The 14,124-nt window shown below is 48.8% G+C and overlaps 1 protein-coding gene across 12 annotated transcripts in view; it reads right to left on the reverse strand.

Annotated features, from left to right (window-relative positions):
* The window catches only part of Tle1 (TLE family member 1, transcriptional corepressor), a 108,814-nt gene that overhangs the window by 38,216 nt on the left and 56,474 nt on the right, over nucleotides 1-14,124 (reverse strand). For all 12 annotated transcript variants that reach the window (XM_070035816.1, XM_070035815.1, XM_070035818.1 and 9 more), the window contains 2 exons: nucleotides 4,952-5,068; nucleotides 248-301 (listed from right to left, as the gene is read on the reverse strand). In XM_070035816.1, coding sequence (XP_069891917.1) covers nucleotides 248-301; nucleotides 4,952-5,068 — 171 coding nt within the window. The remainder of the gene's footprint in view (nucleotides 1-247; nucleotides 302-4,951; nucleotides 5,069-14,124) is intronic.

The following is a 14,124-nucleotide window of genomic DNA, read 5'->3' on the forward strand; positions in this document are numbered from 1 at the left end:
ACGTGCTTTATCTTTTGGCCTCAGGAATGCTAAGCAAACACTAAAACTGAGCTACATTTCCCAGGCCACAATATTTTTTTGAAAGAAAACTGGTTGTGTCAGTTGGAATTTTTTGTTTTGTGTCAGTACAGGGCTTAAGCTCAGGTCAAAGGTGCTCTCCTCCAGCTCCTTCATTCAAGGCTGGGCTTCTACCACTTGAATCACACCTCACTGAAGAGGCCTTTTGATGATTGATAGGAAACGTTACCTCATTGGACACGTCCACCACTAAGTTGTCATCACTTCTGTCACCATCGCTGTCCTGAAAAAAAGTACCAAGACTGAGTTTTAAGCATTGTTCCAGTAGCAGACAAACTAAAAACAAAAACCCTACTTTGGGGTGTGTCACCCGCGTCCAGATTGCCAGCTCTTACAATCAACACCACCTTCCCCCTCATCCCATCTGACCTGGGGCTCTGGAAAGTTCCACACATCAAATTCTGCTGCTGTAGCAAACCAGCTACCCAATCACCATCTGCTTGTGGTGAAGACAGCAAGGTACAAATACTCGGCACAGCCCAAGGGCTTAGGAAGTCTAGCTGAATCTTGGCAAGTGGTCTGCATGCCGAATGCCACAGCCTTTCCCATCGGACGTCCAGTGAGACGCACGGCTATCCCCACCGCATGCCCTTGAGGACAGTCAACAAACCTTGCCATGATCGACAACTCACAATTATAGAGATAAATTTGCTTAAACCATTTCCCCATGGAGTTGCCGCTTGCCACAAACAGACGATCTAAACTCCTGTTAAGAAGAAACCCAAAAGCTGGGCACTGGTGGCTCACCCCTGAATTCTAGCTGCTCAGGAAGCTGGGATCCAGAGGATCAAGGTTCAAAACCAGCTTAGATAGAAAAGTTTGCATCTCCAACATAACTAGCAAAAAAAGGAAAAGAAAAAAAAAACAAAGTGGGCTGGCGGTATGGCTCAAGTGGTAGGCCCTGCCGAGCAAGTACAAGGCCCTGTACACAAGCCCCAGCAGTCTCCTCTGAGGAGGCCTGGCATCTCTTTGGAAAGATGAGAGGAAGACAGATGGCAGTATTTGGAAGGCACTGCCATCCTACAACTCAGCTTTTATTTTCTTGTCATAGAGCTAGGAAATTTGCTTATCAATGGAAATGCCAAGCTTGGACTGAGCTTGGGACAGATTCAGAGAAGCTGCTCAGCTAAAAAGGTGGCTACTCCTACATCAAAGTTTGGAAAGCTGAAAAGGTCTACTCCTTTTCTTTTTTTAAATGTTTGGTGGCTCCAATGGTGGGGCTTGAACTCAGGCTTCGCACTCACCGGCCATGTGCTCTACTCAAGCCACCCTCCCAACAAAAACTATTTTCTTAGCCAAAAGGCCTCACGGTCTTAACTAGCGAAAAATAAATATAATGCATGTGAAATGAATAGGATACACTGAAAAGGGCAGGTCTGTAGCTGCTTATCGAAAAGCCCTTTTACCGATGCCCTTGCCAATTAGGTTGATACAGACAACGTTTGAGAAATATTAGCATGCACAAGTGTGGACACCACAGCCACCTGCTGCAGCCCACAGTCCAGAGTACATTTGCCCTCGACTCGACAAACTCCCGTCTTCAACGCTGCTTGTCAGTCGCACCCTTACGTGCTCCCAGACTGAGGGTGGCCTGATTTCTTTCAGTGATGGGAGCGCTCATTGCTGCAAGGGCGCCGAGCCAACATAAAATGATGAGCAACGAGGAAGCCAGCACAATCCAACACAACAGTCGACTGAGAGCAATGTTTTCAAGAGGAAAACCCACTAGTAAAGAAAATTTTGTTTTCTCTTAGAAAAGCCCCTAGAACACAACCTGTCTCAGTTGGTAAAGTAGGTGGTGGCAAACAGAGAGAGAGAGAAACAAGAAGTTATAAAAATGACCACACGTGACATGGGCTGAGCTGGCTAAAATCAGCAGCGTTACTTTATTGGAATGGGTCTTCTTCGTGATTTTAAAAATTCTTTTTCTTTTTAATGGATGTAACTGTATATTTATAGGATATATAACTGTCTATGTGCACATAGTGTGTAATGATCAAAATGGGATAATTAACATTTTCACTTCTCTCTTCCTTCTTTCCATTTTTTATTTTTATTTTTGGTGCCAGTACATGGGCTTGAACTCAGGGCCAGGTGCTACCAAGCAGATTTCCCACGCAAGGCTGGCTCTCGATCACTTGAACCACACCCCCACGTCTGGCTTTGTGCTAGTTAACTGGTAAGGTAAGAACCTCACACTTCCCTGCCCAGCAGGCTGACTTGGACCTTGATCCTCAGATCTCAGCCTCCTGAGTACTTAGGAATCTACACACAAACACCTAGCTTTCCCTATCCTTTCTTCATGTTTGGGGAATGCAAATCCTCTTCCGATTCCTCAGAAAACATGTAACATGTTGTTGCAAACTATTCGGCCACATTACTGTGACACAGAAAACTACAGCTTAGCCATTCTACTCTATTACCGGCTATCCAGACTCCCTCTCTCCTTCCTTCCTCCCTCCCTCCCTCTCTTCCTCTCCCTCCCTCCCTCCCTCCCTCTCTCTCTCTCATCTCTGAAGCATGTCACTGAGTCCTCTTGAATTTAAATCCTAGCTTTGTATTAGGTTCTTCTGCCAATGGAAGACTTCAGGTAAAGTAAGCGTCTGCCATAGAAGACGCAAGGCCTTGTGACCCAGATCTGCGCTGTGCTCTCGCCACCAGCCTCACAACCTGATGCGCTGAACACGAGCAGGCGACAAAGGGCCGTGCTAAGATGTGGCTGCTGGGCCTGTCACAACCAGCCACAGGGCACGCGTGAGCCCCACGAAAAGCAACAAAACCTCTCCATTTCTGTATGGCCTAGACCACCTGCTTGCTTACGAATCCTTACTAATGTTCCAAAGGGGACACCAGCTGTGGGCAGAGATACAGCGGAGGGCATATGCTAATGACGCAGGCGGAGGGCAAAGCCAGGCGCTGGTGGCTCACACCTGTCATCCTAGCTACTCAGGAGGCTGAGATCTAAGGATCAAGTTTCGAAGCTTACCTACAAATCTGTGAGCTTCAATTAACCACTAAAAAGCCAGAAGTGGAGGTATGGTTCAAGTGGTAGAGTACCAGAATTAAGTGGAGAAAGCATAGGCCCTGAGTTCAGGCCCAGTACTGGAAGATTTTTTTTAAAAAACAGCATGTACAAGGCTGAGAGGAACCGATGGTTTGGTTCTTAGGGTGTTATCAAACGTAAGTGTAAACTGCAGATTAACCCAAGGACCTCTGGGAAGTGCACCCTAGGACTGGATGTAGGGATCTGAGAGGGTAACTCAGAAAGCAGTGATTTTCACGTCACACTGCCCTGTGGCCTCTGGCAAATCACTTCAAAGCCACTAGGTATAGTTTCTTACCTATAAAATGGAGATGGCGACATACAGCTCATTGAGATGTAGTCACAAGAATCCAACAAAACAACCCCACTGTGCTCATACACTGACCTTTGAATGGACGTGCTGAACTGAAATCCCTTTGTAGAACTACTGAAGAATAGTAACATTGTTCAAAGAATGAACATATGAAAACAAATAAACAATCCATCTAAGAACGAAGAGCTGTGGCCTTAACCTGAGTTGGTACTCAAGCCCACAGGAGACAGAGACCTACACAGCCACACAGCCGAGGGCCCTGCTCCAGGGGCCAGTTCAGCCCTGCACTCGCCTCCTGAGCAGGGACAGGCACTGCAGAGACGCACGGAGCAACTCCAACTCACGCGCTGGCTATAGTGCTTATGATTTCCTCACCGCCCCCCCCCCCCCCAGTCCACAGCCAGTGGCCGTCGGGCCTGGCGCCCCCGAGCGTGGGGTCATGAGTCTCCAGTCATGTGCGGCTCACTGACTATCTCCGTGATTTTGCTCCTGACACTGTTCCACTGCAGGAGAGTTACCGTGCTCACCTGCTTCGGGACACACCTCTGCCACCAGAATAGCCACCAGCAAGATCGCTCGTGACGCCAAAACTGTCTGCTCTCGCTGAGCAGGAGTAGCAACTAACCGGACAGAGCCAGCCAGGACAAAGTGAAATGCAGCCGGGCGCCCGCGCTGCACACCTGTCATCCTAGCTGCTCAGGAGGCTGAGACCTGAGGATCACAGTTCAAAACCAGCCCAAGCAGGAAGAGTCCATGAGACCCATATCTCCAATAAACTACTCAAAAAAGCCAGAAGTGGTGCTGTGGCTCAAGTGGTAGAGCGCTAGCCTTGAGCACCAAGAGGCTCAGGCACAGCACCTAGACCCTGAGTTCAAGCCCTGGGACTGAAAAAAAGAAAAAAGAAATGCAGACTCTTCATTCAAAAGTAACATTTGACGCTGGGAATGGAACTCGGGGGTAGACACTTACTTAGCATGCATGAGATGCTTGACTTGATCTCCAGTACCAAAAGAAGAAAAAAAATAAACTAAAAATTGAGGTTTCATAGACGAGGGGATGGGGCCCTTCTAGAAGCAGTGCCTGGCACAGTGCAACCCAGGGCCTTAGACAGGCAGGGCATGCACTACCCCCAAGCTCTACTGGAAGCCTTCATTTTTTTTGTTCTTTGGGAGGATAGGTATTACAATGTAGCCCAGCCTGGCCTTGAACTGACAATCCTCTTGCTTCACTCCTAAGTGCTGGGATTATTGGTGTGTGCCACCCGCCTGACATTTCCATGGCCCATCTAAATGAGTAGTAAGAAAGAAGAGTCTAGATATAAAACAAAGCCCCAAAATGAGTATAACTTATAGCCCTGAGGGAAATAATATGCTACACCATGTAGAACTTGCTCTCTTTAGATAGAATTATTTTAACAGATGTGAAATGATCATGGAGATCTTGGAGTACAAGGAGATTCTCACTTGAAGGTGAGCAGTAAGCAAACAAACATTATTTGAAGTCTTTTATTTACTTACATAGTGGCTGGAATCCTTATCATCCACTTTTCTTTTCTTGATGTCACTGGAAAATTCAGGCCCATTTCTGCGTTTATCGGTGGCTCTTAAGCTGTCTGGAACCAAGAGGGAATTACTCTACAAGACCAAAAAAAAAAAAAAAAAAAAAAAGGAAGAAAGAAAAAAAAGAAAGCAATTAATCAAAGGTTCCTTCCCAGACCTCTGTGTACACACGAAATCTCAGCCTGGACGTGACAGCGGTTTTAGAAAGGTGATGGTTATACAGCCCTTCATTCCCTGCAAGTCATCTGTCTAAAGACTCTGAAGGCAAACATTTATAGAGCTTTCTGCACTTAAAAGGACCCTGCCTCAGGCAATCAAACCATTATCCCCGTGGGTCTTCCAGACACTACTCACTCAGAATCTGCTTTGGCTCTATTAGTGCGGGGAAAGGGAGCTTGCTGTGGGAGAGTGGGCATGGTTCTACTCTCTCACACTGCACGGTCCTGTCAGGCCAGGAACAAGGCTACAAGCCAGTCCTGAGGTTACGCCATTAGGCATCGCCCTCACAGTCAAGAGTCACTGTGTACCACTCCAAGGAGACACAAAGAAGGCAGGTGGGGTTAACTGTGTGGTTTCCTAAAAGGCAAATCACATTCTCCACTGCTACAATAAAGGAACTTTTGAATTCTTTTTAATTCATTGTTGAAAATAAGATTTGCTGGTGCTCACCAACAGCACTGAAACTTGAGCCGGGGAATATCTTCAACGTCAAGACCAGCTCCCCCACACAAGCAGGAACAAGGCTAATCTTTCCACAAACCACCCAGGGATACTTTCATGGGCATATGCTGAGTGGGAACTGCTGACCCAAAGAAAACAGGCATTTTAGATGTTTGGGGGTGCGGGTCGCATGACATGATCTGACAGCCCTTCAATCCCCATCTCCCCTCAAGCCACAGCACAGAGCAGAGAGTTACAATGAGTTCTTTTAAGCACAGGATTAGCATATGCAAGGGGGAAATTTGTTCAGTGATGTGTCACAGCCTTGAACAATGCTGAATGAGCTGCGCAAAAACCGCCTTTCACAAGGCCTAGATAACCCCGCTTTCAGCGGGATGTTTGAGAATCCAGAGGGGCGCATGTGCGTGTGCACATGCGTGCGTGCATGCGTGCGTGCGTGCATGCCAGAGTCAACAGACAATTATTTTACTTTTCTCTGCTGTAATTTAAAACAGAAAAAGTTGGGGGAAGCCTTTCAGTAGGAACCCATCAAAACAACCCAGAGCACCTGGAGCAAGTATTTTATGGCAGTATCTTCCCCTGCCAGGGGGCTGGTTCTCCCCTCGAGGGCTCCCAGCTCGCTCAACACTGGGGACCCAAAGGCGATCTGAAGCCTGGCCATCCACTTCAGGGGTTGGGGGCAGTCGCTGAGCCCCCTGAGCCCTGCGACTCATGACTGCTCAGGCAGAGGAGCCCAGCAACCAAACAGAGAAAAGCCCAAAGGAATGTCTTTACCGCAGTGGCTAGGGCCAAGAGGCGAGCTGCCTGGACCCTGAACTAATCACCTCGATCAATGTCTGCTAGAAACATGCCCTTCCTAACCGCTCCACTCCAACGTCACCACTGGACAAGGACAAACAGAAGAGCACTCTCACACTTGCAATCCTAGCTCCTCAGCCAGGGGAGGACAGTCCACCACACTCCTCTCCAATTAACCAGAGAAAGGCTAGAAGTGGAGGGAAGGCCCAAGTGGTAGAGCACCAGCACTGAGTAGAAAAGTTAAATACCAGCATTAAATAAATGAGTTAATTCATTAAATACACGTATATACATGAATCCGCCAGAGTGCTCCAGACTCTAAGCAGACGCACCAGGAGCAGAACTGTGTCTTTCTCAACCTTACGTGTGTACAACGACTCAGCCAACGCCGGCCATGCCCAAGCCTCTCTCCACAGGCCGTCCCACCCAGCCGGCACTGGGGCTCTGGACCGCTCGACCGTTCCAAGACAGCTTTTGAATGACGTAGATTTAAAATGATGTCGAGTGGAATTGTAGATGCAAAATAAACTACACCTCTGTGTAAGGAACAATGTGATTTCTGTCTGAAACGCTTCTGCAGCTGGACCTATGCTTCCACGACGAGTTAGAAGTTACTACTGTTATTTCCGCGTGAGCAGCTTGCATGAGGCCTGGAAGCTGAAGGAGTCTTGAGAAGCTCTGAGAAGTTTCTCTGTATTTCGGCTGGCCTCGTCATTAGCATTAGCACCCCTGCTTAGATCTCAAAATTGGTCCCGTGCAGCCGGCAGATTTCCACGGGTTTAGGAGACGAGATGTCTCTTCATGCCTCTGGTATTCCACAATCAATTCCCGGCAAGTCGTTCGGAGCCGAGTGGGAGGCCCTGGCTGCAGGGGGACCCCTGGCAGGCCCCTCCACCCAAGAGGAACCCCAGCCTGGCACCTTTGTTCCCATGAACAGTTTTCTGGGAGAGACCGCCCGGCTTTCTAGCCCTGACGCGGATTTGGCGATTGCGCTTGCTGTCGGCAAATAGCCCCAGCCTAATGAGCTACCCTGGCGGCAACAGTGCGTGTTTTGCTTTGTGCCACCGGCCAGGAAACCCTGATGTGGGGCTGTCCCTGCTTCCGCCTCGGGCCTCCCCCACTGGCCGCGCTGGCAAGACGGCACTGGGACGGTCGCCCGAGCCACTCACGCACATCCTAGTGATGGCAGGCCCGAGTACTGACTGACTGTCCTTCTGCTCCTCCGATTCCCTACCACAGAGCATCTATGTAGGTTCTGTTATCTAACACATACGTAAGAAGAACCCTTGCCAAAAGAGCGTGTGTGATAAACACTCACGCATTCCAAACCCAGAAGACACAATGCTCTCAAATCTGGGAGGAGGCCAAAGCAACCTTTAAAAAAACAAACCATATTTTTTGCCAGGCACCAGTGGCTCATGCCTGTAACTCTAGCTACTAAGGAGGCTGAGATCTGAGGATCACAGTTCAAAGCCAGGCTAGGCAGGAAAAGTCCGTGAGACTCCCATCTACAATAAACTACTCAAAAACAAAGCAAAACAAAAACCGCAAGTGGAGCTGTGGCTCAAGTACTAGTAGAGTACTAGTGTTGAGCAAAAGAAGCTCAGGGACAGCACCCAGGCCGCTTTCAAGCCCAGGATCTGCACTAAACAACTAAATACATAAATACGTAAGTAAGTAAATAAATAAATAACACACTTTTCGGGCTGGGAAGGTGGCTCAGTGGTAGAGCGCATGCCTTGCATGCATGAGGCCCTGGGTTCAATTCCTCAGCACCACATAAGCAAAAAGAAAAAAGCCGGAAGTGGCGCTGTGGCTCAAGTGGTAGAGCGCTAGCCTTGAGCTGAAGAGCTGAGGGACAGCGCCCAGGCCCAGAGTTCAGGTCCCACGACCGGACCCCCCCCCAAAAAAAAAAAAAAAAACACATTTTTCACAAAGCCAGGTACCAGTAGCTCACATCGGTCATCCTAGCTACTCAGGAGGCTGAGATCTGAGGATCTTGGTTTCAGGCCAGCCCCGGCAGGACAGTCCCTGAGACTCTTATCTCCATGTAATCACTAAAAATCAAAAAGTGGAGGTGCGACTCAGCGGATGAGGCCCCAAGCTTCGGTGAGAAAGCACGCACAGGCCCTGCGTCCAGGCCCCACGACCAAGAAAGAACATGCTTTGCCGCCCAGAATGAAACAATGGACCCACCTGGCAGCGCAAGAGCTCGGCGCTAGGAACAGCAACACAGCAATAGACAAGAGCCCCTGGCCGAGGGCTGTGAGCGCCCCGCCCCTCTACTCACCCATCCTGCGCGACGGGCCTTCTGCCCGGCCACAAGCCACAGCCTGCCACTCAGCACCCAGGCCTCCAGACAGCATTCGCCACCTAGAAGTCATTTGTCAAATATTCATCTGCCAGATAAATATTTAATCGCGAATCCATTTTTTCTGATCAACACGAGGAGCAGTGTTTCCACATTGACTGATAGGCTCGTCCCAGCCAAGAAACGCAGTGCTGATGTCACCTTGCATCTGGTAACACGCAAGTATCTGCCAGCATTTCCTCCAACACGGTAAATACTGGGCAGACTTCTGTTACAAATGTCCTGAGGACTGGGATTCCCAGACTGTGTATAAGTTTTCCATTGTCTTAAAATTCTGTGAAGAAATAAACAGAATTGTCTTCTTTACCTTATGTTTTTCTACAAGGACTCAAGGAGTTAGTCGGCTCAGGGGAGATCTGACAAACCTGAGCAAATCAAGATCAGAAAGCACAGTGTTTTCAAAACAAACTGAAGCTCTGAAACCATAATGATTTTTCTACACCTTATGTGTTACATACGCTTCAGGATATAGAACCAAGTTAAAAACAAACAAACAAAACACTAAAGGGAGAAGCATATCTGACACGTCTCCTAAAGGAGAAACGCTCAGTCAGTACGGGAGACAGGAGGGAGACAGGAGGAAGGGTCCCTAAGCGGAGCTGGGCCTGACCCTCCACGAACAGCACCACCGTCCTCGCTAGGCAGGCCCTTCTCACACGCACAACCAAGAGGCCCTTTTCCCACTGTTCCACAAGAGGGTCGTGGACCTCACGGGCAGACGAGGTCAATTCAAGCCTCTGAAAAGCAAGCAAACACCAAAGATCGCGGCCTAATTATAAAGCCATGCGTTCACAGACAAGCTTATAGGGTAAGCTACAGGGTCTATAGAAGGCCACTGAGTATCCCACAGAAGCTCTGGAAAATGCCAGGATCTAGACTTTGACTACCATGAACCTATTCTGTATGAGAGAGCAGCCATGCTGTGCCCTCTGGCAGCTACCGCAGACTGAGACAGCAATGGGTCAAGAGCAGCAGTCAGGACAGGAGCTATTCTTGCCAGTCACCGGTGGCACACACCACTCATCCCAGCTACTCCCAGCTACTCCCAGCTACTCCCAGCTACTCCCAGCTACTCAGGAGGCTGAAATCTGAGGGTCACGGTTCCAAGCCAGGCTAGAAAATCCCTGAGACGCTTATTTCTAGTTAACTAACAAAAAGCCAAAAGCGGGCCCGGTGATGGTGGCCCCTGATGTATGTAATCCTTGATACGCAGGAAGTCAAGATCTACGTTTAAAGACAGCCCAGCTAAGAATGACTTTGAAACGCTTATCTCCAAGGAACCATCAAGACAAACACAAAAAGGAAGTGGAGGTGTGGCTCAAGTGGTAGAGCACTAGCCTTGAACAAACAAACGCTGAAGGACAGTGCCAATCCATTCGTTTAAGCCCCAGAACAGACACACAGACTCGGACAGACAGGCAGACAATACGCACACACACACACACTTTGTCTTTACAGTCTTGTTCAAAAATTGTACTTCCCTTAGCAATATAATGATTCTAGAAGATAGCTCCAGAATCTATTAGTAAAAGCAAGATTAGTGAGAGGTTCCACAGTGGGGGTACAATGCACTCAACACCAGCAACAGAAATCTTCCCGCATCTCAACATCTCTGAGCAACTCTTCTGCCAACAAGTTACAACCCTAAAACCACCCAACAGACGTCTAAAAGGAGAAGTCACTCGTGGATACGTAGCAGCAAAAGCAAGGCAGGCTCCCTAATGTGAGAATAAGGCCCATCCTTCACATCGCCGAGTCCCCCGGGAGCCGTGTTGGTCCCCGCAGGAGAAGTGTCTGTGTCAGAGGCACACATCGGAAACTCGTGACACCTCATTTATCCTCCGTTACACCAAGGCCCTGGGAACCTAATTTGCTAGCTCGCTCTACACTGACAATTAACTTCTCTGTGAACATTAAAACAATTAGGGAGCGACGCATGCTATCACACCTGTGTCTCCCTGTCTACACCTGGTACCAATTAAGCCCTGGCCCCAGGCTGTATTCTTGTTGCAGCCCACTTGGCCATTCACAGTGACAGACGCACAGGTAACTCGGGAAACTGACAGGATTCCCCCCCCAACAGCATGGGGAAGGTGGCGATGTGTCCGCATGGCGAGCACACCACATCTCACACCTCTGGCTGTGTAGTGGATCTAAAGAGTGCACCGCTGCAGGGTGGCACTCTACAAGGATTCGAACCGGGATCCTCAGATCTCAGACTCCTGAGTAGCTAGGATTACAGGCACAGGGCCACTACACGGATCTTTTAAGACAGCGATCTATCTTATAAGTGGCAAGCTGTCTTTTTAAGCAGTTTTAAGTTGTGCCAAAACATAAAACTGCTGAAAGGTAACTCAATAAATATACTTAAGTTTGTCTGTGTGCCTAGAATTAATTTCACATTTTAAGTGAGACATTTCAGTTTTAGCCTTAATTCCAGGCCCTCTCGACATGCTGGGTCAACACAGTTCATAAAAAGAAAAGTACTTGGGTGAAGCTGGGCACAGGCGGCTCGTGCCTGCGGTCCCGGCTACTCAGGGGGCTGAGAGCAAGGGTCACAGTTTGAAAGTCCTGAGACTCTTCCCTCCCATTAACCACCAAAGTAGTAGAGCACTAAGCCTTGAACAAAAAAGCTTAGGCAACACCCAGGCTGAGTTCAGCCCCAAGAATGGCACTGGCACGTGCACGCGCATGCGTGCGCACACACACACACGTGCGTGCACACATACGTGCGTGCACACATACACACATGTGCGTGCACACGCGCACACACGTGTACGCGTGAATTAGGTGAAATGATTCTTTCTGGTTCCTGTTAACTTTCAATCACGTTGAGCATAACGAACGTGCTCCAGTCGCCAGGAGCCTGGGATCCATTCCTTGTACCACAATGCCGAGCCTTCTCCCTAACTCCCTGCCACCCTGGTACTAGGTAGTTCCCCAACCTGCCTTTGAAAAGTCAAGAAATTCTAGGTAAGGGTGTGAGCAAAATACATAATAATACATTCACAGTCTTACTATTCTACTCAAGTAGGACTCCAGAACATTCCAGAAGCACTTGCCCAATACCTTCTCCTTGAGGACACCATTTAGAGTTCCTTATCTATAATCCCATTCTTATCTGCTGTGTCTTCCAGACGATGCTATAGCCTCTGATTTCAGAACAAGACCAATAATTTTCTCTAAACGAAGCAAGTCTCACTACTCTCAATAGCCGTTTAGGGTTGTTCATAGAGGGGAAAAAAAAGGGATGGGTAGTCCTGAAGTAGGACCTGGACTGACTTCTGAAGGAACTAGCTGGCAAGGGGAAAGGGGAGAGGGGAGCACAGGGGAGGAGAGGGAGGAGAGGGAGGAGGGAAGCGGAGAGGAGAAGGAAGAGAACCAAAGCAAGTATCTTTATTAAATGAAGTGATGGTTACCATAACGACCTATAACTACCTATAAATATAAACCCCTGGTGAACCTATTAGAGGGTAATAACAACACAGCTGTCCTGATGTGATCTAAATCTGTTATAAAAGTAGCTCTGGGCTCATAGGCACCCGCTCTCCGAGACCTGCCTGTCCCTTTGATAAAACCATGGTGCTGTGCTAGAAGACTTTTCTGGATTTTTGAGAATTTGCTGAGTTACAATACCACCCCAGAATTTTGCAACGCAACAATGACCCAGGACACCTATATACAAAGTTAGAGCCCATTTCATGAGCTCAGAGTCCATACATCTCTGCTCCCTCTGGGATCCAAACAGTGATCATACAAAATGAGGTCCTTCACTGTCACTACATCCCACAAATACAAGCAACACGCAAAGGAAACACAGCGAGAGGATGACAAAACATGTAGTGTCAACCAGTAACGATGAGAACACGCAGAGCGTCAACCAGTGACGATGAGAACACGCAGAGTGTCAACCAGTGACGATGAGAACACGCAGAGCATCAACCAGTGACGATGAGAACATGCAGAGTGTCAACCAGTGACAAGGAGAACATGCAGAGCATCAACCAGTGATGAGAACACGCAGAGCGTCAACCAGTGACGATGAGAACACGCAGAGTGTCAACCAGTGATGATGAGAACACGCAGAGTGTCAACCAGTGACAATGAGAACACGCAGAGCGTCAACCAGTGACGAGAACACACAGAGCGTCAACCAGTGACGATGAGAACACGCAGAGCGTCAACCAGTGACGATGAGAACACGCAGAGCGTCAACCAGTGATGATGAGAACACGCAGAGCGTCAACCAGTGATGATGAGAACACGCAGAGTGTCAACCAGTGACGATGAGAACACGCAGAGTGTCAACCAGTGACGATGAGAACACGCAGAGCGTCAACCAGTGACAAGAACACGCAGAGCGTCAACCAGTGATGATGAGAACACGCAGAGCGTCAACCAGTGACGATGAGAACACGCAGAGCATCAACCAGTGATGAGAACACGCAGAGCGCCAACCAGTGATGATGAGAACACGCAGAGTGTCAACCAGTGATGAGAACACGCAGAGTGTCAACCAGTGATGATGAGAACACTCAGAGCGTCAACCAGTGATGATGAGAACACGCAGAGCGTCAACCAGTGATGATGAGAACACACAGAGCGTCAACCAGTGACGATGAGAACACGCACAGCGTCAACCAGTGACGATGAGAACACGCAGAGTGTCAACCAGTGACAAGGAGAACACGCAGAGCGTCAACCAGTGATGATGAGAACACGCAGAGCGTCAGCCAGTGACGATGAGAACACGCAGAGCGTCAACCAGTGATGATGAGAACACGCAGAGTGTCAACCAGTGATGATGAGAACACGCAGAGCGTCAACCAGTGATGATGAGAACACGCAGAGCGTCAACCAGTGACGAGAACACACAGAGCATCAACCAGTGACGATGAGAACACGCAGAGCGTCAACCAGTGATGATGAGAACACGCAGAGTGTCAACCAGTGACGATGAGAACACGCAGAGTGTCAACCAGTGACGAAGAGAACACGCAGAGCGTCAACGAGTGACAAGAACACGCAGAGCGTCAACCAGTGATGATGAGAACACGCAGAGCGTCAACCAGTGACGATGAGAACACGCAGAGTGTCAACCAGTGACGATGAGAACACGCAGAGCGTCAACCAGTGACAATGAGAACACGCAGAGCGTTAACCAGTGATGATGAGAACACGCAGAGCGTCAACCAGTGACGATGAGAACACGCAGAGCGTCAACCAGTGACGATGAGAACACGCAGAGCGTCAACCAGTGACGATGAGAACACGCAGAGCG

This window comes from Dipodomys merriami, unplaced genomic scaffold (genome assembly GCF_024711535.1).
Source record: "Dipodomys merriami isolate MVZ:Mamm:240054 unplaced genomic scaffold, mDipMer1.0.p SCAF_26, whole genome shotgun sequence".
NCBI classification, from domain to species: domain Eukaryota; kingdom Metazoa; phylum Chordata; class Mammalia; order Rodentia; family Heteromyidae; genus Dipodomys; species Dipodomys merriami.